This window comes from Amyelois transitella, chromosome 6 (genome assembly GCF_032362555.1).
Source record: "Amyelois transitella isolate CPQ chromosome 6, ilAmyTran1.1, whole genome shotgun sequence".
NCBI classification, from domain to species: domain Eukaryota; kingdom Metazoa; phylum Arthropoda; class Insecta; order Lepidoptera; family Pyralidae; genus Amyelois; species Amyelois transitella.
This window is the reverse complement of record NC_083509.1, coordinates 5,905,071-5,932,057: the sequence shown is the minus strand read 5'-3', so window position 1 is coordinate 5,932,057 and position 26,987 is coordinate 5,905,071. Positions and strand designations below refer to the sequence as shown.

At 35.5% G+C, this 26,987-nt stretch overlaps 2 protein-coding genes across 2 annotated transcripts in view; both read right to left on the bottom strand.

The window, feature by feature from the left end:
- Window positions 1-21,651, bottom strand: part of LOC106131354 (semaphorin-2A) — a 46,671-nt gene extending 25,020 nt beyond the window's left edge. Inside the window, exon 1 of the mRNA XM_013330439.2 lies at window positions 21,120-21,651. Within this exon, the coding sequence (XP_013185893.2) occupies window positions 21,120-21,252 (133 nt within the window). The 5' untranslated portion in view covers window positions 21,253-21,651. The remainder of the gene's footprint in view (window positions 1-21,119) is intronic.
- Window positions 21,652-22,554: 903 nt separating this feature from the next.
- Window positions 22,555-26,720, bottom strand: LOC132901851 (piggyBac transposable element-derived protein 3-like). The gene is made up of 4 exons (XM_060944741.1): window positions 26,703-26,720; window positions 25,686-25,953; window positions 24,120-25,187; window positions 22,555-22,685 (listed from the first exon to the last, which is right to left on the bottom strand). The coding sequence occupies exons 1-4, from the start codon at window positions 26,718-26,720 to the stop codon at window positions 22,555-22,557; spliced, it is 1,485 nt and encodes a 494-aa protein (XP_060800724.1).
- Between the last annotated feature and the right edge of the window lie 267 nt (window positions 26,721-26,987).

Here is a 26,987-nt window from a genome sequence, read left to right as displayed (position 1 = left end):
ATTAAAACGTCACAACTTTTGAACAAAACACACATAATACGAGTTAGGTTATAAGTCTCATATTTAAGGTTATAAAGGCTATCTAAAGTCCTTGAGTAAGTTACTAAAAAATAATGTATATTTATGTGAAGTCATATTATGGTGAATATGGAATAGAACTGATGAACAACTCAAACAAATTGTGTCAATCAGCAAAAGTGAGAAATTAGTCAAGGTTGATGCAGGCGCGGATGTACCCTACATTGCCGACCCGAAACACGTCCCAAATCCCAACACTTGGCAAAGCGGCCGCGGCCCTAATACAGAGTTTTAAGTTTTAATTACACCACTGCCAACTTATGCTGATCCAGCTTGCTTCACTCGTGGTATATTTCGCCCATATTAAACTTATGATTAAAATCTAAAATGTACATATTTGTTATTATTATCTGAAAAGTTAAAACAAAAACTGTTTCTGGAAAATCCCGCGGGAACTATAATATATACCGGGATGAAAGGTAGCCTGTTTCCTTCACGAACTCACACTACTTATATGTATGTAAAATGTTATGCAGATCGGTACAATAGTTTAACTGTGAAGAGGTAATATTTCACAGAACTTTCGCATTTATTATATTGGTAAAGAATACTTGTTTATAGAGATAAGAGTAAAATCTTTTAATTTAACTAAAGAGAAACATCAAAAAATATGGAACAAATTCTCCGGCTAAACAATATAAATTTCAAATCAAAAACCCAATCCACACCACGAACAAGAACAAAACTGTGAAATAAATAGAACCGAGGTCCGACTCGAACAATTTCGCCGGCGATAAACTCGAAAGGAGCGGTATTTAAATTGAATACGCCGTAAATAAATGCTAAATGAGACAAAGGACTGTGAGAGAATTCGCAATCTAAACAAGGATAAAAGAGGTAATGTATCTTTAATGACATTGCATCGCGTAATCATTTATACACTGAATACATGATGTTACAACAATAAAAATATATGTTTCATAAATTTCAGAGATGAATTTTCTTTTCATAACGTATTATCATGACGTAAAATTAAGAACTAAAGTCTTTTTTCGAAGAATAAAAATTATATTGATGAGAAAGTAACTAACTTTTACTGAACCCACCGAAAGTCCACTTACGACAAAATCTTAATAGGTATAATACACTTCTATTAAATGTAAAGAATAAATAGCCGCTTAAATTTCATTAAATATGCTTACGATTGGCCTAGATAAGACCGATCGTTTATTATTCATTGAAATCCGATACATTACCTCACTCATCCGATATCACTAATGCCGCTGAGAAGAACCAACAAAAAGCTTTTAAGACCAATGTGAAGAATATAACTACCGCGTCCAAGACTTCAAACAAACATTTTTTAATGTTGGTTTATTTGAATGAGATTCTTTCAATAACAAATGTTATGAAAACGTTTCTTTAATCAATAAAAAAATACTTTCTCTTGAACAATTATAAATCTTCTATTAACTATCTAACAATTGCTATAATAAGATTCCTAAAGTAGATTTTCTTAAACTAAGTGGAATAGAATGTATTATAATTATTATTTTTAACAAGTACACCTACATTTCTATTTCCAAATAAAAAATCCTACTACTCCAAAGGTGTTATGAAAATGTAAGTAGGCATTGGTATATCATACAGATACAAATAAGTTTCTTATCACTAACTGACATATTGATGGACGCTCAATTAAATATTATAATTATAATCTATTCATTCGATTGGAACTCACAATATCTATAGTCAAAGTGCATCCAAACTCGTGTCTGGTTTAACCTTTAAGTACTGACGTGGGTGTCTCATAGACGGCGAGTTGACAAAAATTAGCCTTATTTCAAAGGTGTTAAAGATACCCCCGCGCCCTTCCCTGTAGCTTCGGGGTTGAACACGCTGATTAATCAGTCGAGCGCTCGCGAGCGGCGCGACAACATGTTCGGCTCTGGAGCTGTGCAGTGTCTCTCAGACGTAAGGTCAGTATTAATGTTGCAGATCTATTAGACGTCAGATCATGATTAGTGTGTGTCTTTCTAAGGGTCTTTAAGACGTTACCTCATCATTTGTCGTATTTTTTTAGATGGATCAACCAAGTACATCGAAAAGTAGCCGCAAAAGAAAGAGAGTGGTTTGTGCTACTAGTGAAGACTTCGAAAATACTTTACAATCTTGGATAGAAACGGAAATTGAGGGCGATTTTAGCGATGTTGACGATGATCAGGCAGACCCAGATTTTTTCTTACAGATCGATTGCCGAGAGTTGCGATTGTCAATCGCACGCGTAGTTGGTCCAAATAAGCCCCCGGAGCCTGAAACAATACCCCCTAAAAATACAGAAGTAGCGAGAAAAACCTGTAAAATCTGTCATCAAGACTTAAAAGGCGTACTAAGTACAATTGCATTGAATGCCGCAAGCCCATTAGTCTTGGTTGTTCAAAAACAATATGCGTGGACTGTGTAGACAAAAAGTAATTTGTTCCTAAATATTTGCGTGATTTAGAAAAGCATTTGTAACCTAAGCAATATCAATACTAAGACGGATTACAAAATGTAAGAATATTGCCAAAAAATCCAAATAATTCGATTGTAGCTAAGATTATAAGATACATGTTTATTAAGTAAGCGAAATGAAGGTTATTTAATTTGTACCAAATAAATACTGATTTTATATGAAAATGTTGTTGTTTTTACACTTCCTAAATAGAATAATAATAAACAGTTCAGAATAAAAGTAAATAATGTGCAAATAGTAAACAGAAATAATCCTTTTCGATTGTTTCTTAAGCCGTCTGAGATACGTCACGTCACCATTCATGATGTGACTAAGTCACGTCAGTACTTAAAGGTTAATGAAAATAGACCATCAATCACAAGGTGCGATAGAGTCGTTAACCCTAATGAGATGGTACTTGAACGAGTTGCTTTAAGTGGAGTAGCCAGTAATAATTGAGAGCAGTCTTTATGAAAGTGATACAACTATGACATGTCAGTGATAGCGGGTCTGTTAGTTATTTATTGACTTTTACATCGTTCTTTTCGTTTTCCTAAATTCATATTAAAAAACAAAAATTATCAACAAGGGTCGATTACGATAGTACCTACGGACACAAATTTTGAGAAATTTATGACACACGGTACTTTGACAAGTATAATCCATTTAAGATAATGTTTACAGGAATCCCAACACACCCCGCGTACCACTGACGGTGGCCGACTTCAAAGAATATTGATAATGTAGAAATACACTTTCATGTCCAGGGAATATAAAAAAGGAAATTAGGTACAAAAACTTCTTGATGTGTGAAGTGTTATATACATATAATCTTTCCTTACATGTGTGGTAGATCAGCCGATAGTGCACACGTATAGTTTGTTAACAAAATATCAAATCTGAACATTCCTTTAACGGTGGGTAGCTACTGCGACAACTACAAAAAGTGCCTAATACTCGTACAACTCATAGGTACTTACCTATCATTAAACCTTTTTCGAAATCTTAAATTACATGGGTCTCACTCAGCTCATCAAGATCTGTCATGATTAAATTGATGGCGCCTAGGTATCTAGATTAGAATTTTGGCTTCAGTTATCATCCTCTTGACATTTTTCCCATTAGGGGATTCACCTTTAGGAGGAAGCTGAGGTACCTACTTACATATATGTCCGATCCTATAGACTTGGGATATTCAGGTTTTTCCATAAAACCTTGTCTCTTGTTTTCTTATTTCCGCGTCCCTGTAAACGTGGAACTGGTACGAGTACTACTTTTACTCACCTAAAAGGTTGACTTTTAAACTATTAAAACCGCATGATTGGCGCATCGAGTCGTGATGGACTACAATATTTTTTGATTGTCTTGAGTGTTTATCGATAATTCTGTGGAGGGAAATTTTTGTATACCAGTTTTTAAGATTGGTCCAACTTAAAAACTGCATGTAAATCGAAGCAATAGTTTTTGCGCGATGCGAGTACGAACATACAGACAGACAGAAATTTTAACGTAACATCCATAACACAAATCCCGAACTTACTTTAAGGTTAATTTAATCAATGGAATTTTTCCCGTATATTTTCATTTAAATTAACTAAATATTCATAATTCAGAAGAGAGTTATTAATACGTTCAAACTAGACTTCCGTACTATCGGTATTTGATGCCGGCACCTCCGGTCGCGCGGGCGGAATCCCCGGAATCCAGCAACTTCGGGATTGCCGGGGAACTTTTGACAAGCTCCCAGACGCCACTCACTGTTTAGACTGCTTATGACTATTTTGGATGCTTCGTAGTTTCGTTTGTTTTGTTTGTATTCAAATGTTCATTTGTTTTGTATTGTTCAGTGATTGATGTGGCATTTATAAAGTTTTTTCTTTATTTCCCGTTGTAGGTAGGCTATTGATGAAATATTTTTATTTCTATTTGGCTTCCACCCTAGGTACACTCGTTGTAATGAGTATGCCAGTTAAACATGCCTATCTATTTTTTATCAAGTTTAACTTATGAATATTAGGTGCCAAAATCAAAAGAGCAACGTAATGAAATAAAAGCTCTTTAAAAATATTCATGTTTTTTCTACATCCACTTATAAAGGAAATAATATATACCACAGAACATTACCACTGTACGGTTTAACAATGCTTTTAGCGAAAACATTGCAACAGCCGCTTATACTACTAATAAAAATGCACGTACTTATTTGCTAGTTTCGCGGTAATCCTCCCAAACATTATTTTAACCTACATTCTGTGAGGCAGGCGGAGTTTCGGAGGCTTTCACAGAGCGGACCGTTTAGCAAAGTTTAAATAGTACCTACGACCAACATACGCGTTGCACTCGGGCTCGCTTCATGTTAATCCTTCAAAATAAATAAACAAGAGCCGTATCGCTCCAAAATCTGCAAATCCTGAAAGCAATGCTGAATATTCTGTTGGCATGGCAAGGACGTTTTACAAACTAAATATTTAGTTCGGCCTTTTTGCTAAGCTATAGTTTTTTGTTTAGTGTTTACTATGCATTGATTCAATTCAAATTGGCATAATATAATTTAAAATTATATTGCGTTAATATAATTTAAGTTTTATATATAACTGAGGCTAGTACGAAGAGCGAAACCCTAAAGGATAGCAGTGGTTAGTGCAACTAAGAACATGCAAAAATGAGAAGAGATGTAACAGTAATCTTTTGCGTAATGAATTTGAATGGAGAAATATTTTGTAATGCTGGTGTTTGTACTCATATTATGCTTAAATTAGGTGTTGTTAGTACTTATCCCAACAGGGTAAGGAAACAAAAAGTTAAACTAAAAAAAAAGATGCAGAAAGTTTCACATCGCATCCAATTATCTTCTCCGTCGATTAAACTCTTAAAGTAATTACAGCAAACTGCAGCGAAATTAAATAAGTATTATCTGAATGGGTACGTAATAACGACTGCACAATGTTTAAATGTAGGTCTGTATGGCTCTGGTGTGCTTATTACTGCGCCTCGCGACTATTGTTGACATTCATTACTAAAATAGTATCATCCTAAAACTATTTCTGTTTTTGTTATAAACTGATCCTGATCTCAAAACCTGAAGGCAAATTATTTGACATATTGTATTGACGATCTTGATGATAGCTAACCTTACCGAAAGCAATATTATTTTTAATCTGGCATAATAAAAGCAAGCGAAAAAGACCTTATATTAATTAAACCGTAAACCTCAATACACTTCTGACGCACTTCTATTTAAGAGAGATTAACTAGACAAAAGATTAGGCATCTCATAAAAATCTCATTTCAAAGCGTTTTATTCCACCATAAAAATAAAATTTTGAGCCAAACCTCGTCTAAGTAAACGTAAAATAGGCGTTTTCATTAACAATTCTTTTGAAGGAACTGAGAATCCGCAAATTGAATGCGGAGTAATAAATGGAGCCCTTGCATCTCAATGAGGCCCAAGACGCACCAAACTGATTGATTCGGCCACCGAAATTATTGTGTCCTGTTTAAAATTCACAGAACCACTGTTGCCTTCATTTCTTCTACGCGGATATTCATTTTATGTGGTTTTAGGTCAACTAAAATAGTTTCAACTCTTAAAGTAAACAAATTTTACGAAGCCTCCTCTTTGCATATTAATTGTATTCTAATAGTACTACATAAATATACGTTAATATTAACGTTATTCACTGCACTGACTTTTAATAAATAGTAATAAAATGGTTTCATAAGTTGAATAAAACATATGTAACAACATTGCTTTGATTCCATCTACTGAAAATAAACATCATAAATTCAGTAAAAAATTGTGTCACTATTTTAAGCAACCGGTGTCGGGACAAAAAGTAGGTCAAAGCTGAATTTTTATAACAATTTATTTTTCAAAACAAATGAATGATGAAATAAAAGTAGGTAAATTCAGTGATGGAATAGACAGCAATAATGTGATGAAAAGAAGAAAAATATCACAGCAGATGAAATAGTTCTGGAAGCAACTACACAGCCGCAGGATCTTCAGCGAATATACTGTAAAAAGCTTTAATGAACTAATGTATTCTTAATGAAACTCCGTCGAGGCCCGCACTCACTTAATGCCATGAAATATACATGCTTTCTGGCTGATTTTAATTAGCGAGTGGAAGTGAACACCATCTTGATGCTCCCGCGGTCGCTATTTTTAATCTCGCTAAATTTAAACGGCTCGTATTGGTAATGTTTACTTGCATTAGGAAAGGCATCAGAAGACTATTTTAGAATAGAAATGGCATATAACAATGTTTACATAATAACCTATTTTTACAATGGTCTGTTCTGAATCTTTCTCAAGTTCTTGATATAAACTATCTCAACAATAGTCAGTATTATACTATTATATTATATAACTCGATAAATATATTACAAAATAAAGCCGGTAAATTTATCCCGAAACTCGTATGAGATCACAGTGTCAAGCAAGACAGATGAGAAAATAAATTCTAAGGCTCACACAGAAATGTTTTGTTGAGAAGCAACAATCTGCCACGAGGCAATATTAAACATTGAATAGAGATCATAAATGGAGTGATATTTTAGCTCGCAAGTTAAAGTGCGCCAGTATAAGGCGGGTTCCCGCCAGTTTCCTTTCAGAGTGTATCGTAAACTATAGATGGCCAATTTATGGGACGATGCTGTAACCCATTCCGCTGGGCAGATTTATGATAGCGGTCCCTCACGACTGCGGCTATCTACATGGTCTCATCTAATAAACCTATCACTGCCTTTGTGATAGGGCTACGTCAGACGTCATACTTGTAAAACTTGACATTTATTACGGGACTAACTCTATTGTAGTTATACTTGTAGATATTTTGGAATATATAATATGGAAACATAAAATTTGACTTCGATATGATTGATAGGATAATTTCTGCTTTTATTATTATAGCTATATACGTACATTTTATCATCCATAAATTTACCTTCAGGTTTCATCTCGTATAAAATCACCCAATGTTTCAGTAAAATTGTAATACTTACTATAAAAATAATGATACTATTAGTTTTTTGCTTGAGTGTAGAACTCAAATGTCATATACTAAATCAGTAAGCTGTAGTCAATCCGCCAGAGAGGAAGGAGGGGGAAGCGGAAGCCGTGGTCTCGACGACCGCGAACCACCTACGTTCCACGTCGCTACTCGTTCCAAAGCAATTTCCCACCTCATTGTTCTAAAATTGCGTCCCAATTCGCTCCACATTCCATTCCATCGGACGATTCATAAACTATCGATACCTATGTCAAAACATTTCACATAAGACAATATCAATATAACCAAAATCATATTTCATACTTTGATTAATCAAATCATACCCGTCCTAATATTAATCGTATTAAAATAAATGATTAATCAGAGAAGCCTCTACAGATAAAACATATTTCGTAATGAATGTAAACATTAATCACATGTCGCTATATCTTCATTACTGAAGCAAATATCAGAAAGCGACATAAAGCGTGTCATAAATAAAATTATCGCTCTCACCGGTCAGTATTTCACAATTTAACTGTAACAGCCGAAGTCATTTTTCGAAAGGTTTGATAAATCCCGTTAAGCAAAAAGCTCAAAATGTCGGTATCATAAATTCTCAAATGTCAGGCTAATTGAATATTGTCCACATTCACAGCACTGAAACATTAATACCGTCAACGCACCCAGCCCAGTCAAATCGGTTTCATTAACATTATATGATAAATAAATTGTAATTACGCTCACGCGGAAACATATAATTAACAAAAATAAGTTGTATTTATGATAACTTGATATAAAACCAGTGATGTATGTTTCGTTACTTTGTCAACAATCGGAGGTATTCATCCCAGAACGATGCTGTCAGCAGTGCTTTTGTTCCTCACTAAATAGAAATCCATTTTACAGATCAATCGAGTGTACCTATGCAAGTTCGAATGACAGCCAATATATCGGCCTATGAATACAAGTGGCGGGATCACGCTAGAAATACCCGACGGAGGCGAGTGAGCCTGCCTTATAGCAAAATTAATTTTGTGCTGTGATCGGCGAAGCGAAAACCTCTCGATAATCATTTGAATCTCGGGTCCACCGGAGAATCCTTTTGAGGGTTATAACTACTAACTATTAATCATAAATTAGGATTAGATTACGTTGATAATTTGGACTTACATTTATTAAACCTCTACATCTCACTTGTAATTATTGAAATAAAGTAATAAGAATAATAGTGTTTTGTTGTTTTAAATACATGTGTTATCCCTTCAATGAATAAAAAAATTATTAATAATCTCTTAAGGTGAATGATTGATAGCTTCTTTTTGTTCATAGAGATAATATTTGTTGCTACAAAGCACTGCAGTACAGTAAAGATTTACGATTGCAATGAAACGTCAAAGCGCGTCATTTTTCAACATCAATATCGGAGCGGCATTCAGCTTGTGACACATTAATTTGGTAACGGGTGCGAGGGCTGCAGCCTCCGACCTCGGCTGATCGCCTTTTCATACTCCCGGCGGTCCCGGTTCGCCCACTGCTGCTCTACTTGCTAATTTGTCTGATAACTAGGTCGGAGAACTCTCCAATGGATATAGATAGGTACTTCATTTTATGTATTGATTTAAATCACTAATTTGAATTTGTGAAGATGACAAAAGATTCACCTTAACAATTATACGCCGTAACTTAAAAATTTAAATAATTTTGTAATCAAAATACCAGAGAAAATATTACAATAAAAATATGAATAATGCCGGTGCTAATATCAAAGAGACACATTTCACAACAAACAACGCGAGGGTCTGCAACATTTTCCGCATGAAATCCCCGAGGTGGGGGCGCTGCATTCGGAACTACATTTTAATCCACATATGATTAACGATATGGCTTAATCATTTGTTTCTGTTGGTTTGTGAAAAACCATCGAAAGTAAGCTGGTGTCCCGGCGACGGAAGCGCCCCGCAGCGGTGATTAACGACGTGCCTCGACTGCTGACTTGAAATGAACCCTATTACTTAACGAACTTATCGCCTAAGGAGTAACTCCTAATTGCTGACTTTTAGCCACCAATCTCCAGACATTTAGAGTGCTATTTTTTGTGTTGATTGGATTTACAATAATTGTTGAGGAACTTTATTGTAAATCTGATCCATATATAAAATTAATATTTTTATAGATCTGAATATTGGACGATAAAAGTAATTCCATCAATCCCAATTGGTATATTTATATTTTATCGAAATCTCTCCTTAATAAAAAAATATTCTTGATTGCTTTAGATTTTAAATAGCCGATTTTAGAAATAATATTTCTTGTTTTAATTCATTTTTCCCATCTGACATTGATTTACTAGTTGATTTAAAAAGTTTTGCTATTTACTTAGCTGAGAATGCTTCTTAGTGAAGTTATATACGTTCAGGTTTACAAATAATTCTTGGAACATTTTGAAATATAATATAGTAATATTTTAATTTGTATCGTAATGAATACTTATTCTTATCATTTTCTTGTTATCATTTTCCTTTTCTCTTACCAGGTTTTGTTGACAATTCTAAAAATAAAGTTTAATAGAGACAAAAATATGATATAGTACCTCAACTTACGTTGCGTCGTGAACAATGTCTTCATTGTTCAAAAATAATCCGCAGTATAATCGGATTGTTTATTACCACTATGTATTGATCAAAAAGATCTGGCTCAGCTTCGTCCGTGTGCAGTAGGAGTGCAATCAGCAGACCATTGTATCAGGCTGTACAATGCTCTAAAACCGCCATTGTAAATTCAATAAGCAGTGTCGAAATAAAGAGATTTCTTACTCTTTGTGGGTGTAATTGATGTGTGTGGCTGAAATAAAAGCGATGATAATATTTTGCGGGTCGAGTGGTTCGCAGCGATGCACCGTAGTTGGCGTCTTACCAAAATGTATCAAAGCTAGATTTATGTGCTCCGGCGACGAAGGCCCGATGGTATCGCCCGGGCCTCCCGCCGCCCGCATCGCTCCATTGTTGCACCGTGGGAATTGGATTTTGCACGATATTCCTTGTCAAAGAATGACAACAACACAGTCACAGGAAATTTAATAAACTGTACATGCAGCTCACCTCGAACAAGTGGAGATAGCGAACTTGTTCAGATGGTGAAACGAATTTTGTAACTTGTTTGTATAGCGAGGCAACTTAAACAGTGAGTAAAATGTAAGCGATTTGATTTTTTCAATATGTTAGAAATATCAACACCGAATATCAATACTGCCGGCCTGGCAACTGAAAAAAAAATGGCTTGAATACCCCGGAATGTAACTCTCACATCTACTTAAATTTTATTCAAATTTCTGTACTTTAAAAGAGTAATCAATGATTTCAGATTTACTTTATTGATCTTGTTACGTTTTAATTAATATAGTCAACCAATATAACATCTTAACGAATAAGGTATCACGTCTAAATATAAATCTATTAAAAAAGGAGGTCACAGTATAGATTAATTTAGTTTATTTGTCGCTATGCAGTAATACAATGGTACAAATACAGTACCTACCCTCTTATTCGAATGAGTATTGAGCTTCAAAATCAACCTACATAACAATAGGATAAATTGGAAAATAACAAGATGTTTAATTTACCGTTCCCCGCATTATAGTTTACATTCTTAGAAATCCTACATTTCTATATTTCGATAGGTGCTTTAAAAAATTAAAAAGTGAACCTTATTTTTACAACGATAACATTTTAGTGGCGAGTAAATATATTTATTTGCCCTAAAACATCAAGTGGGACCTGAGTGGACTGACACCTTAGTGGGATTTACCGGGGCTGCTTTGCAATCCTTTTTAACGGACAATTAGGTAAACCCAATTTTCAATGTCCTTTCCAAACAGTTAAAAACTAAAAAAAGGATAAAAGTACAATTCTTCTCGTGAGATTTGAATCCACATATAAACCCCAACAAATTTACTACCTCTCCAAATTCTGGTAAAAATTCTGACATCTTCTTATTTATAATCGCGAAAATAAATGGTTTTTAAATTTTTCGTGTTTCGTCGGGGCGTTAAATTATGCGTTTATCATTTCGGTATGTTTACAGAGGAGCCCGCGGCGGGCAGATTGAAATGACTGGAGCCGTGCCAGCCGGGACCTCCAAGCGATGACACGCAGTGTACTTGGTTACTTGGACCATTTATTATAATAGTAGGTATTGTATATATACTAATAATACCTATTATATAAGTGGTAAACAAACATTTACGAACTCTCCGATATTCCTTGACATATATGTAGTTACATAAAATCTCCGCACTCTCTTACCTAACTTTTTGTTATTTGTACGGGCCGGTGCAAGCCTTTTCGCAGACCACATCATTATATTATCTACTAGCTGTGCCTGCGACTTCATCCGCGTGGAAAAGTTATTTTGGGCATAAATGAAGCTCTCAAGGATGAATAATTTTCTCCGTATTTTTCACATTATAAGAATTACGAATGAGTGTGAGTGTTATTGGTATTGTAAACGTCATAGTAAAGAAATATAATCAGAAATCTCCGAACTCCTAAGCTATTAGGAATTACACGTGTTATTGTGAGTCAACCATAAAAGATAGACTTATGCTGTCTTGGGATATTTTTTTAATAATTTTATGTAAAATATTTCCGTTATACATGGTTTCACTGTAGCTTTAACCATTAAGGCTGCACACGCGACGGAAGTTTAAAAAATCAAGTAACTTCTCCCGTTTTCCCAACATTTCCTTTCACTGCTCTGCTCCTACTGATTGTATCGTAATGAAAAGTATACTATAACCTGCTCAGGAGTATGAAAAATAACTGTACCAAGTTTCGTTAAAATCCGTCAAGTAGTTTTTGTTTCTATAAAGAACATACAGACAGACAGACAGACAGACAAAAATTTTACTGATTGCATTTTTGGCATCAGTATCGATCACTAATCACCCCCTGATAGTTATTTTGAAAATATATTCCATGTACAGAATTGACCTCTCTACAGATTTATTATAAGTATATATATATATATATATATATAGAAGAAGATAGAAGATAGATAATTAGCTTGAAAGGTTTATGTTTATAGGCACACCTAGCAATATAATGGAACAAAAATTTGTTTGATTTTTAATGTCGTTTAAATGGTTTAGAGCAACGAAAGCCAAACTAGTTCGCATCCGCGACAAGACAATCTTCTCGTATTGCCGGCTGTTTATCACTTCCGCTGAATTACCGCGATCGCGCCAACAATAAACACGACATCCGCAATCTCTTCTATTTGCGGCCAACTTTACATCGACTTTTGACAAAACAAAATAGAATCGACTGTACAGTTAGTTAAGAACGTTGATATAAATCGTTTATATTCTTATTATTTATTCAATTACATTCCTTCTCTATCTTTTACCTCCATAAAGATAAGGAGAAAGATAAGAAATATGCCTTGTCAACGATAATGAAAAGGGGCCACTGTACCGGACAATTTCTGATCTTTCCCACTTCTGGATCGTGGTCATAGGCTGACCCTGGTTCCCAGAAAGGACGAAACCAGAATAATTGACAAGAACTAAAAATGCTTTTAAGACTTCCTGCAGTGAATCATATAGTAAAGTTAAGATAGTTTACAGAAATTACGAACCTGTATTTTTGGAAATTAGTACCCACTTGATTCTTCTTGATGCACGAAAATGATACTAACATGTTCATTGCATTTTATGACACACAAAAAGCATACATGATTAAATTAATTTAATACGAGTACAACGATATTTCCATAATTATAACAAAATTATTGTGTTGAAATATACCAATAATTTTAACATGATATTTTGTTCTTTTTAAACATAAGTTATCGTAATTTTAAAGTACTTTTGGTAAACAACCCACATATCAAACGACTTCTGAGGGGTTATGTAATTATTATTAGTTATCAAAATGACCTAGTTTATTTAGCTGCTCCCTCTTTCGTAAAGTAACATTTTATGTTCATAAAATGTTATTTGACCGGAGATATTTCGCATGCATTCGCGGAATAATGTCGCGAAGTTATTCCTGTGCCGCAAACGTCCCGGCTTCCGAGAATTGTCTGTGTAAGTAACATGTTAACGTTGGATGACGAGGAACACCGATCATACGAGTGTGAATAACAGTAATTATAATATGTGCTATTACGCATCTTGTTTCTTATAAAGAAATAAGTGGTATGGTAATAGGCACTTAAGGGCTGGTATAGGCAATAAATACCTTTTGTTTTTAAATGCTTTTTAATCAGGTATATAAAAACCATGCTGTAAAGGTTTACCAGATATTTCAGATGGTAATTAGTATAAAAACTATCATTAGTATGTAGGACTATCGTCAGGTTGACATAATGTTTCATGTGATATTACCAGGCACAGTTAAAAATTAAAAATAGACCTCAATTCAATGGTTTACTGAGAGTTAAATTTATTTGACAGGGCACTTTTCTAGTGAAGCCAAGTCACCAGAGAGCTTCAACTCAATTACACTAGACCTTCTGAGCCGTGCTGAACTTAATAAAGCAATATTCACTACAACACTAGGCTATGAAGTTCAGCGCGGCGCAGGCGTCGGGTTCGCTTATATTCGACTTTATTTGCGGCGTTTGTTTCCCGCGCCGCGTTGGACGAGCTCCAACGCTTTACACAATCATTCCACTCAACTAAGCGTTGCCATAAACACACGCCGGCGGGTATGAATTGCTCAAAAATTGAAATAATTGCCAATTTATTGTTTGGAGCAGTACCATGACTCGTAATTTAGACACCACCAAAAAAGATCTAAAAATTTCACTTAACTTCAAATTCTTCAAGGGGTTTGTTCATTATCTGCTCTTTTTGTGTTTATAGGTAAGACTATTTTATTAGTTAATCTGTCAAAACAATCCATAAAATAATTATTTATTTGGCACCCAGTCAACATAGTAGCTATTATTAATATGATTGTTGTTCATTATAATAATGCTGAGTTTCTTTTACATAACAAACTTTTGCCTCTTTATGTCGGACCATAAAACAACACGTCTCATATTTCACTAGTTTTACAACCAATCGGCGCGGAAATAAACTCCAATGCTTGGCCATCTAATGAACCTTTGACCGAGAGCATATGATCAAATTGCTAATTTTAACTAACAATAAAAACATTTAAAGGTTTTTGTAAAAATTTGTTGTAAACTATCCAACTAAAAAATATACGTAAATTCTTTGCAACATTTTTTATTTTTAGTTGTAAAGGCTTTATGCGCGGTACTGTGAAAACACGTACATAGTTTTCTGATACATATCAGGCCATATGTAGGTCGCTCAATGCATCAAGTAACTTTGAAACAGATAATAATACATCTAAGAAAATATTTGCATACAAGATCAATGAACTCAGCAACAAGATTCGTATCTTGTAGTTAAGTATCTAAATAACGATAAAGTGTTAGGGTGGTCAATAACAAGCCTATTGAATGTGTGTACAAGTATTTCTGGCCGTGTATCAGGAACGAGGCTTGAACATGGCCATACGTTCCCGGAGAACCGCGCTTGTAGTCGTAAAGTGTCATGTTACTGTTCTTATCGGTTAGACAGCGGTCCCAATATTTGAATACCAAAGTCAATAGTCACCGTCCTTGTAAATAAGGTAATCATTTCCATTAGTACAAGTAACAACGCCGAGAGTAAACATGTAACGTATTATTTGAGAGCTATTATTGCTTTCGTGTGTAGCTGTAGAACAACAAAGGTGTAGAATATGACTGTAATAAAAGATGGTAATAACGGCTTGCCTGCAGGTTGTGTTTGGTTGGTGTAACGCAAACATGAGTGTTTTTCCCCAAATTATTTAATTGTTGGCACGGTAGTGGCTATTGAATATTCATGAGAGCATGCGTTGGATGCGGTCACCAACTGTGACGATAATCTTCGGTTTGAACATGTGTCTGCCTGCTGCAGTAACAAATGTGCAGCTCCTTTCTAATATTAAATAAATCTAAATTCGATTATATCTATTTCCGATGCCTATGTCTTGTTTTATCAATAATTTGATAAATGTTCTTCCTTTGCAACATGGTCTTTCCAAATTACATTTGCTTTAATTATTTCTTAAACTTACTTGTAGTTGAAATATTTGAAAAGCTTTTTACTATCTGCTCTGTTTATCTAACACCGAATAGAATTTTACATACATAATGTAGTCCAAGCTTCACAGGTAACAAAATTATAAGAGACACAAATCACACAAAAGCAAACCTAATTTTGAAACGCAAGTGCACCGCAATTACTGTGGCGTGTTGCAGTTCTCGTAGCTAGAGTCGGGGCCGCGTCAGTCAATCGGGCTTGTCTGTCGGGTCGGTTTACATTGCCGCGACTGCTTGCGACGCGACACGACCAATAAACCTCGATTAACACTGCTCCGGCAATACAAACAATATCGGTTAGTTTCAAACTAGGCGATTTATTTAGCGAGTGATAGTAACATAACCTAACCTAACCACATTTAAAGGACAGAAGTTGTAGCTTCGTAGTGCAATGGTTGACATATAAAATTACATACTTTTTCAAATGTCTGTATTAATACTTACTATATTATAGATGGTCTAGCTTGCATTTAACTAATTGTGTGCCCAGTATTAAGTTAAAATAAAATTTGACCTCCTCCTTGACAAATTGGTCCTACAGTGTTAATGTTTTAATACTATAAAACCATAGAAAGATAGTACCCACTAGGCTCTGTATTATCTGCAAATAACAACTTATTTATATTAAGTTATTCTCTGAAAAAGCGTGGCTGAAATGCTACAAACATACTTGCTGCAATAATCATGAACCAGATTGATAAATTAAATGCAGCAAAATTTGTCTTACTGATGAGAAATGTTGAATACATTTCTAGAAAAGAAAGTAATCAGAAATATGTCAATTTAACACTCGTGTTTTATCTCAGATAGAATTATCTTGAACATTTTGAATGATATCACTTAAATATTTAATGTGATTCTTTGAAATTACTTGATAATAATTTTAAATCTCTCTCCTTATCCATCCATTACATATGTGCCAATGTTCCAGCAGTGAGCTGGAAACATTACATGGCAGACTATTTTATAATAAACACTATCATTTCGTACTTAGTCAATATAAAGTTAATTTATTGATATGTAACTATGTTGGTGGTGTGTGGAGGGAGAATATCGGACAAAGCAAAATGAAAGATTCTTGATAATTATATCTTTTCACCTACTTTGGTTAGGCGTCAATTGGGTAGGTACCAATAGTTTATTTTCTTGGCTTGTGTTTTGTTCTGACTATGAATATCTTACTTCCTTCTTTAAAATCTAGTAGAAAGATTTTAATAGAACACGGGTAAGATATAAACTAAAATAAGTTACAGAAGGCTTACGGTGAATCGACTTTATCAAAAACTCGTGCTTATGAGTGGTACAAAGCGTTCAAAAGCGGTCGAGATGTGATGGAAGATTTGCCTCGCTCTGGTAGGCCATCAACGTCTGCAACTGAAGTTAACATCGCAAAAGTGAAGGAAATAGTGACTGAAAATCCTCATTCAACTTTGAGAGAGATAGCCACCGAACTTTCTGTATCTCACGAGTCGATCCGTACCATTTTAACTAATAATTTGGGTATGAAACATGTTGCCGCTCGGCTAGTCCCAAAAGACCTGAATTTTTTTCAAAAACTCAATCGCATGAGAGTCGCTGAGGACATGCTAGAACGAGTCAATTCCGACCCAACATTCATGAAACGCATTGTTACTGGTGACGAGACGTGGGTTTACGAGTTTGACATGCAAACTAGTCAACAAGCTTCGGAGTGGCGCCTTCCAACTGAACCGAAACCGAAAAAACCACGCCAAAGTCGTTCAAAAGTCAAAGTCATGTTGACTGTTTTCTTTGACTATCGCGGTGTTGTGCACTCGGAATTCTTGCCGGAAGGTCAAACGGTAAATAAGGAATATTATTTGAGTGTTATGCGGCGTTTAAGAGAGCAAATCCGACGAAAAAGGCCAGATTTGTGGAAAGAAAATTCTTGGATTTTGCATCATGATAATGCACCTTCGCACAAGGCCATCATTGTGAACGAATTTTTAACCAAACACTCAACAAATACCATCGAGCAACCACCATATTCACCAGATATGGCTCCAGCCGACTTTTTTCTTTTTCCTAAACTCAAATTACCACTTCGTGGCACCCGTTTTCAATCGGTAGAAGACATAAAAGAGAATTCGCGGCGAGAACTGACCTCAATTCCGGAAACAGCGTTTAAAAAATGTTTTGATGATTGGATTATTCGTTGGCGTAAGTGTATCGTTTCTAAAGGAGCATATTTTGAAGGTGATAAAATAAATTTGGATGAATAACAAACAGTTTGTGTATTATTGATCTTTTCCTGCTACTTTCTTGACAGAGTAGTATAGTACTTTTTATCCCAAAATTCCTACGGAAGTGAAGTCCCGGGGCGCAGCTAGTTTAATCATAAAAATTATTGAACTGCACAGCGAATTCCCTGCTAACCTCGTTCTTAAGATAATCCAATCCACTGCCGTGGGTGTTTAGGCAACGAATAGCGGTATCTAATGCCTTTATATGGGCTCATAGTAAATAGGTTTATATTAAAGTGTGATAAGATCAAGCGGCGGGCGCTGTCAGAACGATTGCTGGCTCTCGGCTACGGACCACACGCCAAGCTGACGCGAACACTCATTGTTTTGTTTTACATTCACGATGAAATTCCAATCGGGATTTTCTTGATAAATATTTATTTTGATATATTTATTTTGATTAATATTTGAGTTTCGACACGCCTTGTAGTGGACTAAATATTTGGGACTCCTGCTGAGCTGTATATTGATTTTGTAATTAATTAGTAATTTCAAGAATTGATTTCACTGTTTTCAAAAAAAACTTCACCTGAAATGTTTTTTTTAATGGGACATTCTTCCATTTTATTGAACCGAGTCATTAAAGTCACAAACATTTAACTGTACTGTGAGAACACTAATCACATCTAATTGCCAACAATAGTTAATAGTTTTGACCTTGCCGACAGCTGGATGATAAACGACTTGACAAAACTTTGATGGACTCCAACACACATCTATAATACCGCATAGAAGAATTAAAGAAGTGGTTGTGATTTACGACTTTTTGTACGATTAAAAAATCGTGTGATAAGCGTGTCTAATCTCCGGGGCAATTACGGGATTCCGGCAGAATGATGTAGCGCCAACGATATAATAAAACTGTCGAGAGTCGCTTATATTCCGATTATGCCAGCTCGTTTATAACTTAATTTAGCCAGCCGCGCGGCGAGTCAATTACCTGCGCGAGCGCCAGCAGAGCCGGTTTGCACTGATCCTCTCCGCTCTCTCACCGTCCCCCGCGGCTATCAGACTTGGGAGACATAAAATATACTCAATACAGAAGAATACTCACTTGATTTATAATACTATTAATTTGCTTTATTTTTGTACCGGCTCACTTCAAATGCAGATTTGCAATAGCTAGTCACCTTAAGTCATCGACCTCTCTTTGTACATACATAACTTTTTTCATATAAACGTTGTGGAAAGATTCAGATCTATTATTAACTATAATTTGCCTGAGGTTCGTCGTCAATCATACGTATTTTTTACGCCAACTTCTTCTGCGAAGCTTACGAATTCTTACTTATGTGTTCCTATTCGTTCGTGTTATTTATTATTATTATATAAATATTAAGATATTTGATTCAACAGATAGGCTGTTGTTGTTGATAATAAATTCTCCTTGGTCGTATATTTATGCTAATAACGTTAGAGTAATTAGTTCGAATGGATAACTCAATGCTAAAAGATAATTGCGCTCTATTAGAGAAGTCTGACGCTGAATATATATGAAAAGTCTTTGCAGCTGTTAGAAGAACGGCGATATAATGAAAAAGGCGCGACTGAATATTTTAATTTGATGCGTTTTTCATCCCGATGCGTGAGTGAGGATTTCACGTTACTTACTAATGACGCAAAACGGTATCGACGATTCCTAAGGAGAACACTAAGCACTTTCCCATGAAGAGACTTTACATGTGTATTTTAATAACACATTCTACACATTTATGGAAATCGCAAAACTTAATTCTGGAATGAACATAGTTATTCAGAAAGTAGCAGGAAATCAGGTTAATATAAAACTCGTCCTGAACGACCGGTTCCACCAGAATTAAAGTACGCATTCAATACCACGGCTTTAATAAAAAAATATGAATCACCCAGGGTTAATAAACTAATGAAAAAAAAATATTGCTAACAAGACATCGCTAATATGGGGGTAGATGGTTTAGGGCTGTCAACATGCTGTTATTCACATTTCGTGCGTGAGCCCCGTTTGACGGTTCCGGCGGGCAATCGAGAGGGCAAATAAACACTAGATCGCGTGCTGGTGGATATCACAGCCCTGCGGACTACGACTTGCACCACCCACTTTCCGATCATGATGACCTGGTAGAACCGATTGGCCCATAAATAGCTTGCAATAGCTCTTTGCACAGAAAGAGCCGTTTAACTATTTTGTTAGCCGTTATGCAAATTCTCTACTTTTCTATTCTATACATATTCCCAGTTGCAGCAATTAAAAGACAGGCGTTGGTGCCAACGACTAGTATAAAACTAATTTAGTGACGAACTACTAGTTTAAATTTTATTTGTTTGTAATATCTTTATTGCATAGAAATTTACACAGTAACAAGAAAATAGTACATAGTTATAAAAGTCTCAAATCACTTTTAATTAGGTATATTTGAGATACGTGATTTAAATTTGTGAGATAAATATGTATATCTTAATAGCTTTTCAATTACGATAATATAAGGGACCATTCATTTAGAACATAAATTTGTATCAAACTACAACCAAAACCTTTTTACGAATTTTGTAATTGCCTGCTAATCGTTCGAAAGTATTTTCTCTTTACGACAGCAACAAAGTCCTGAGCGATAGCTATCGAGCTTAGAATTCAAACAGTCAAGCAACTAAATAGCCTATTTAGCTATAACATTCAAACCAATAGATTCATTGTTAATTTGACATCGAATTCAACTATCTCAATCGGAAATTCACACAACGGCCTTTTTTGAACAGTCGATATCTGTTTCAGTTCAGTTGCTAGTAAATAGGAGTTGTGGTTGCATTTATTTAATAATTATTAAGTACGATTTGTTATTAAGAATTCTTTCTTAGACATATAGATTACCTTGATAGAATAAACCAAAACGTACATATAAATTGACAGTTACTAAATTTCGTTAAAGTAAAAAACTTCTATAGCACACGTAGCACTCGTAGCAGGCCTACGTTATGCTATGGATCTTTCAATTCATATTTGAATTGAAAATTAACCAAAACCTTTTGACATGCCTGCACCGAAACAATATGAAAAGAAATCCTAGGTGATAATAATAATGTGTACATAACATCAAAAAATTTATGAGTCATAACGACCATTCAATGTAAACCGCGGTACGAACCACGTAAAACCGTTAGTAATTGTTAAAACATTTACGAGCAGTGAGCGGTTTAGTTTACATACACGTAGGAAGAAATTGTATGACTCACCTCTGTGGTGTCTGACCCGGTGGTGAGACACCGGCCGGCAACACGGCTGTTCCTGGTACGCCGTCCACGAGTCCGCCAACACACCGACCAGCATACACCACAACACCCCCGCTGTCCACTGCACGCCTGCCATCTTCAGGTCGTCCTATCTTCCACACATCCGACACAACAACTATACGTCAACCATACACCCGAACCTCATTATCCGCTAACAATCGTCCATCTGATGCACCCGATTGTAAACCTCGAGTCAACAAACTATTCCGGAAAACTTTAACAATGTTTATCTGTTTACATTACGCGCTCCTAAACCGAAACTAAGAGATTACGCTTCCGTTCGCATCATTCGAGTTGAACGGACTTCAGTGATTAATCACCGCAATCGCGCCGCGCGCTTGTTATCTCATATCAAGTTATAATCTGTCCGTGGGGTTACTTCGTTCTCTGATTTATTAGTTGTGAAAGAAGTATCGGCGCGATGTTCGTAACGTAGTTTCGGCGGGCGACCGGCGTGGCGTGCACCACCGGCATCGCAATGACGAGAACTGAGGTCGAACCGCAGCCGTACCCGTACCGCGCGTCGGCCGACGATTCCACTTCCGAACTTCGGCTTCGGCTCAGAACGCACGGCCGGCCGCGGCAAAGCTCTATCTCTGCCCTTTGACTTGCCCACTGCGGTAGACAAAGACGGCGCGCCACGATGCTACTCAAGCTCCGAATGAAAAAGCTCGCTCGCTCTACTCGTTTAAGGAAAAGTTGTAAGTTAAAAAGTTTTGACAATTCTGTCGATGCGGGGAGATCTCTGCGCATTGACCCTCCGTATCGTTACGAACATATTGTAGAAGGGGATGCTCTCTATAATGCGTAATAAATTTGCCTAATTTATGTTTTCGTTAGAAATGTTAGGATACGCATGAGGAACTTTTATGTCTATCGACACGCAAAAGGAAGTAAGTAGTTTATTTTTCTTTGTTTGTGTTTTTTAATAAATTATATTGTTTAGTGTGAGTCACTTGATTTGAATGTTGAATTGTTGAGGATTCAAAATTATATTTGTGTAATTAAATTTCTTACTTAATAATAATGAATGTCCCATTTTATATTTAAACTAGATCTTATTGTCGTGTTCGCTACGAGTTCTTGGTAACCGTTTTAGACTTCATAATATTTAAAAAGTTTAATAAATACCTTGATAAGTACCTATTTATTATATTAAACTTTGAACTGACCGTGATTAAGGGCAGAAGGGGTTAGCTTTATCAATTACTCAACTCTCAGCCTCTTCGACCTTGCAGAAGTAGTGTTTAAAATAATGTTAGTACAGAAACACACTTATACATTTACGTCATCAGTTTAAAAAAAAATGTGAAAATACTAAGTGAAAAATGTTTCATTCATTAAACACCATAGTAACATGTATAAAAAATATTAATACTTAATGCAGAAAAAGTAAAGCAGCATCACGACGCATCACGGAGCTACGATGATGCAAATCCGACTGAAATTCATCCAGATCTCTACGCAGCATCAAGGGCGGGATGCGGATGGAAATATCACAGCGCACACCTAGTATTATCTTTTACTCATGTGTTTATATATTTTTATATTTATGTTTTAACAGCATAATTATTATTTTGAAGCGCTTACGCATCTTAATCAATCCAGGGTGCAGTTTCAGCAGCAAAATTTTCTCGTACCCTGCGTGTTTCGGATTTGGTCCCTGCTATCATCACTAAATTCAGGTACTCGTATACAAAACCAAGCCATCATTTCAACAAAACAGGTAAAATATTACAAATGTTCACTTCTATAGACTCTCCGTTTTATTATGGTATATCCAGTGCCCACTCGTCTGGCCTTTAATTAATCTTTAATAATTTAATTATCTTCTCACCCCTTGCGTATAATTTCGACAAATTATTAACTGAATTTGCGACCTCTGCTTACTTACTTAGCAACTTTGATTGCGTCTCAACATTGCTTATTGACGCCTTCTTTCTTTAATGTACAGGATTTGCCGAAATGGAGTCCTTTATTTTAAAAGCATGAACTCTGTTAAGATAAATCTTAATTAAATAAATATATAAAATAAGCATAATACATACCCTAAAATAAATTAATTTATAGCAGAATTTTGTGTAATACATCGAAAAGGTTTTTTTGTTTTCATAATTCCATGTAGGTAAGTTACAGTTTATTGGGCTTTATTCATAGTTTGATAATATTATCAATTTGTGCAAACCCTTAATGGCAAAAGGTAAAGCATATTTTATCGTCCGAACTGTAAGTTATACTAAGAACCCTGAACTCGGTATCACATTCATAAGAAGCACGGAGAGATCTTAACGTCCCAGCTCCATTTTCATCAGTTCTTCAAGTTTTTCAATAAAAACTTTGGACGGCGTCCGATTTACATACGGTATGGATTCATTTATTTTCCGAAGGTTTTTCGCGTAAAAGCGATGAAGGTTTTTGGTATCCATTAAAGGAGAAAGGTCGTGGCACTTCAGCGGTCGATTCCTCCCGACGTCAGCGAATGTTGGCCATTAAAATTACAATAAAACTTGTGAATTTATTTCTTCCGAATAGAATAAGCTTTAACCCTACAAGGCACGATTTTTTTTTTCTTTTCGAGTAAAATGTATGTTATATAGTTTACCACTAGAAGTCCGGGAAAAATAATAAAAAAAATCAAAACCAAATATTTACGTAGAAATATATTTTTTTTATTTGGTTCCCGCTGAGGTACATTGTGCCTTAATACTACTTTTTGGCATCGAATCAGTACAAATGGACTACCCCACTTTGATTAATACAACATGTTTTATAATTATCATTGTAAGCCCTTAAAAAGAAAAAAAAATATAATAAACGAAATAAAATTATAACAGTGCTATTGATGGAAATTCCGAAAGCAATTTTTATCTTTATAGAAGCAAAGTTCCACACGACATTTTTCACATGTAATGAAAGTTTTGCCTTTGCATCCGGGATATTTACAGCGTTGACGTTTCAAACCCCAAATAGGATAATGTTCAAACCCATCACTTCTGACATCAGGAGGAGGCAGGATTGCAGTATTACGCTTAGTCCTTTTCAGCTCAATTTCAGTAGACGCAGATGATGGTCTACCTCTTTTCTTGTTCATCGATAGACCAGACATACAGAGACTTTTTGCAACTTCAAACTTGAAGTCTCTCAGTTTTAGAGGGGTTGGTGTCCCGTTCTGCTCTCCAACTCGTCTGTATAGCAACCAACTATTTATAACCACAACATCTAGAAGGTGGTAAAATAATCTCAAATACCATTTTCTGGTTCTTATTTTTATTTTATATTTACCCAGAAATGAGTCGAGCAGATCGACACCTCCCATGTGCTGATTATAAATTTTCACTATTTGAGGACAATCAACATAAATATATTTTTTAGCTTTTTTGCAATATCTCTTCACTTGATGTACTGGCTCTCGTCCCACAAACGATGATGAGAGCACAACTGGCTTGTTATCGTACCACATTATAGTAGCAATCTCTGTGTCATCAACATTAGCCACCCATTCCTCGGAGGATCCCCTATCGATCTTATCTTTTTTCAGATCTTTTAGAGATGGTATGTTTAGATCTTTTCCCAACCGACCTTTGTTCAGGGTTCCCAATGATTGTATACCTTGTTTTGACAAATATGAAATTAATTCTGGCGATGTGTAATAATTATCAAAGTATAATTTATATTGTTGGTCTCTGGGTATGAACCTTGCTAGACGTACGACAATATTTGCGCTTGCTCCTAAGTCTGGTTCAGTTGAGGATCTAAGATTAGGATCATTCTCCATCCCCGAATAAATTTCAAAGTCGTAAGCAAACCCACGATCATCGCAAAGTATGAACAGCTTATACCCCCATTTATGTGGCTTGTTCGGAAGGTATTGTCGTAGAAAATTTGAAGCCTTTGTCGCACACATCTGCTCATCGACTGACAACGCTTCTCTTTTTGGTATACTTTGACACTTTTTCTTCAGTGTTTCCAATAAAGGCCTGATTTTGTGTAGACGATCATAGCCTGGCGAACCTGAAGGTGGTTGCAATGAATTATCATTAAAATGTAAGTACTGGCAGATTTTTTTGAAATAATTAATTGGCATTGTCTTCATTATCAACGGTATGCCCAGTTCACTTGCCCAATACATTCGTATATTTGGCAGTGGTGCTAAGCTCATGGTCAAACATATACCTAAAAACTTTTTTAACTCTGACACTGAAATATGAAATGGCTTCGAAACATTTTTTTGGATGCTAAATTTGTACATTTCTTCTGTGATGTGTTCTAATAATTCATTATCAAAAAACCATAGAAAATATTGTAAGGGTGTTTCAAATTGTGAAATCGATGGCGGTAAAATTGTGTTTCCAGTAAACTGAGGCAGAACTGGTTGAAAAGACTTCTTTTTCCAGATGAACTTCCTTTTTTTTCTTTGAGAGCAAGAGACCTTGGTTTTAGTTCTGTTAGATGTGGCAATACTCACAAAAGTCGAAGATTGTCTGGCTGTTGGTGACGGTTGAACAATACCTGCAGTGGGCTCTGAAATTGCACCCGAAGTACTGGGTCGAGGGCTTGGTTCATGTCTGTTTTCGTGACTTGTATCTTCATTAGTAGAAGGACATTGATTTGCTTCCATGTCATTAAGTGATTCTGGCAAAAAGCTAAGAGTGGATCGTAATCTTTCAGTATCTTCATCACTGTCGGCTGCAGAAGAATCTTCGCCATCTTCGCTACCCGATGGTATAGTCAAGAAATGTATAATTTCTTCCTCAAATAATCTTTTTCTAGCCATAATCTAAAAAAAAATATATATTCGTCAGTAAAATACCGATAGTACGTATTGGTAAAAAGGAAGACTAAGGCTTAGACTAAGTTAAACTTTAAAAACAAAATCGAACATTTCACATAGCCCATTTTGAAAATAATAAAATAATTAATATCTTATCTATATTCATTTCATCATTATATCAGCCATAAATGTATACTGCTGACAATAGGCCTCTCTCTATAATTTCCACTTCCTCGCGTTTTTAAATTTAAATTATTTAAATTAAATTTAAACCTTATTTAAATACAAAAAATAGTTATTGTATTAATTTAGTATTGTATCAATTAAACAATCTTTGACCGCTTAATTGAAAAAATAATTATTAATACCAATTACCCTACCAATTCGGTAACTTTTCTGTCACCATAATAACAATGATGCGGCAGCAAAAAATAAGTTCGCATAAGAAAATGCTATTCATCGTAAAATCCTTGCGTTAAATAAACAATATGTGCCGATACGTATTCAATTTGTTTTGAGCGACGAGCGCCAATCCTGACATAATTGTGCAACGATAAACAATGCATCGAATGCAAATGAAATAATCATTAGAATAGACACTTCAAATTCTCTCCAGCAGTGCAAAATTAACATCTTTGTGGCGTTTGCCCCGAAGCCCGGTATGCCTTTGACCATGGATCCTGGATTGGGTGAGTCAGGTTAGGTTAGATAAGTTTTTACACGAAACGACTCCCGTCTGACCTCCGCTACCTTACCCGTTTTGGATCGATCATGGTTACCCATCCAGTTGCCTGAATGTGCAGGTTTCCTCATGATTATTTCCCTCACTGCATCGGTTAGAACCTGGGAAGTTACCATTTAACGATATAATATTGAAGTTCATTTGTGCTGTGCCTTTTCTTCTTGCATATGTTTTTGTTAGAAGCATATTTTTCCATAGACTAAAAAAAATATTTTTATTTTAAGACCGTCCAGCCAAGACATTATTATTAGCCATCCGTTTTTAAGGGACTGAAAGTCCAAATCTTATACTTTTATAA

Bases quoted from the DNA above. Each gene is read 5' to 3' on its own strand.
- LOC132901851 (XM_060944741.1), bottom strand. The intron at 25,188-25,685 runs GTATTGTTCAAC...AACCACCTTCAG, and splicing joins AATTTCAGAGCCCACTGCAG to GTTCGCCAGGCTATGATCGT. The intron at 22,686-24,119 runs GTAAATATCCCG...AGATAATACTAG, and splicing joins GGGTTTGAAACGTCAACGCT to GTGTGCGCTGTGATATTTCC.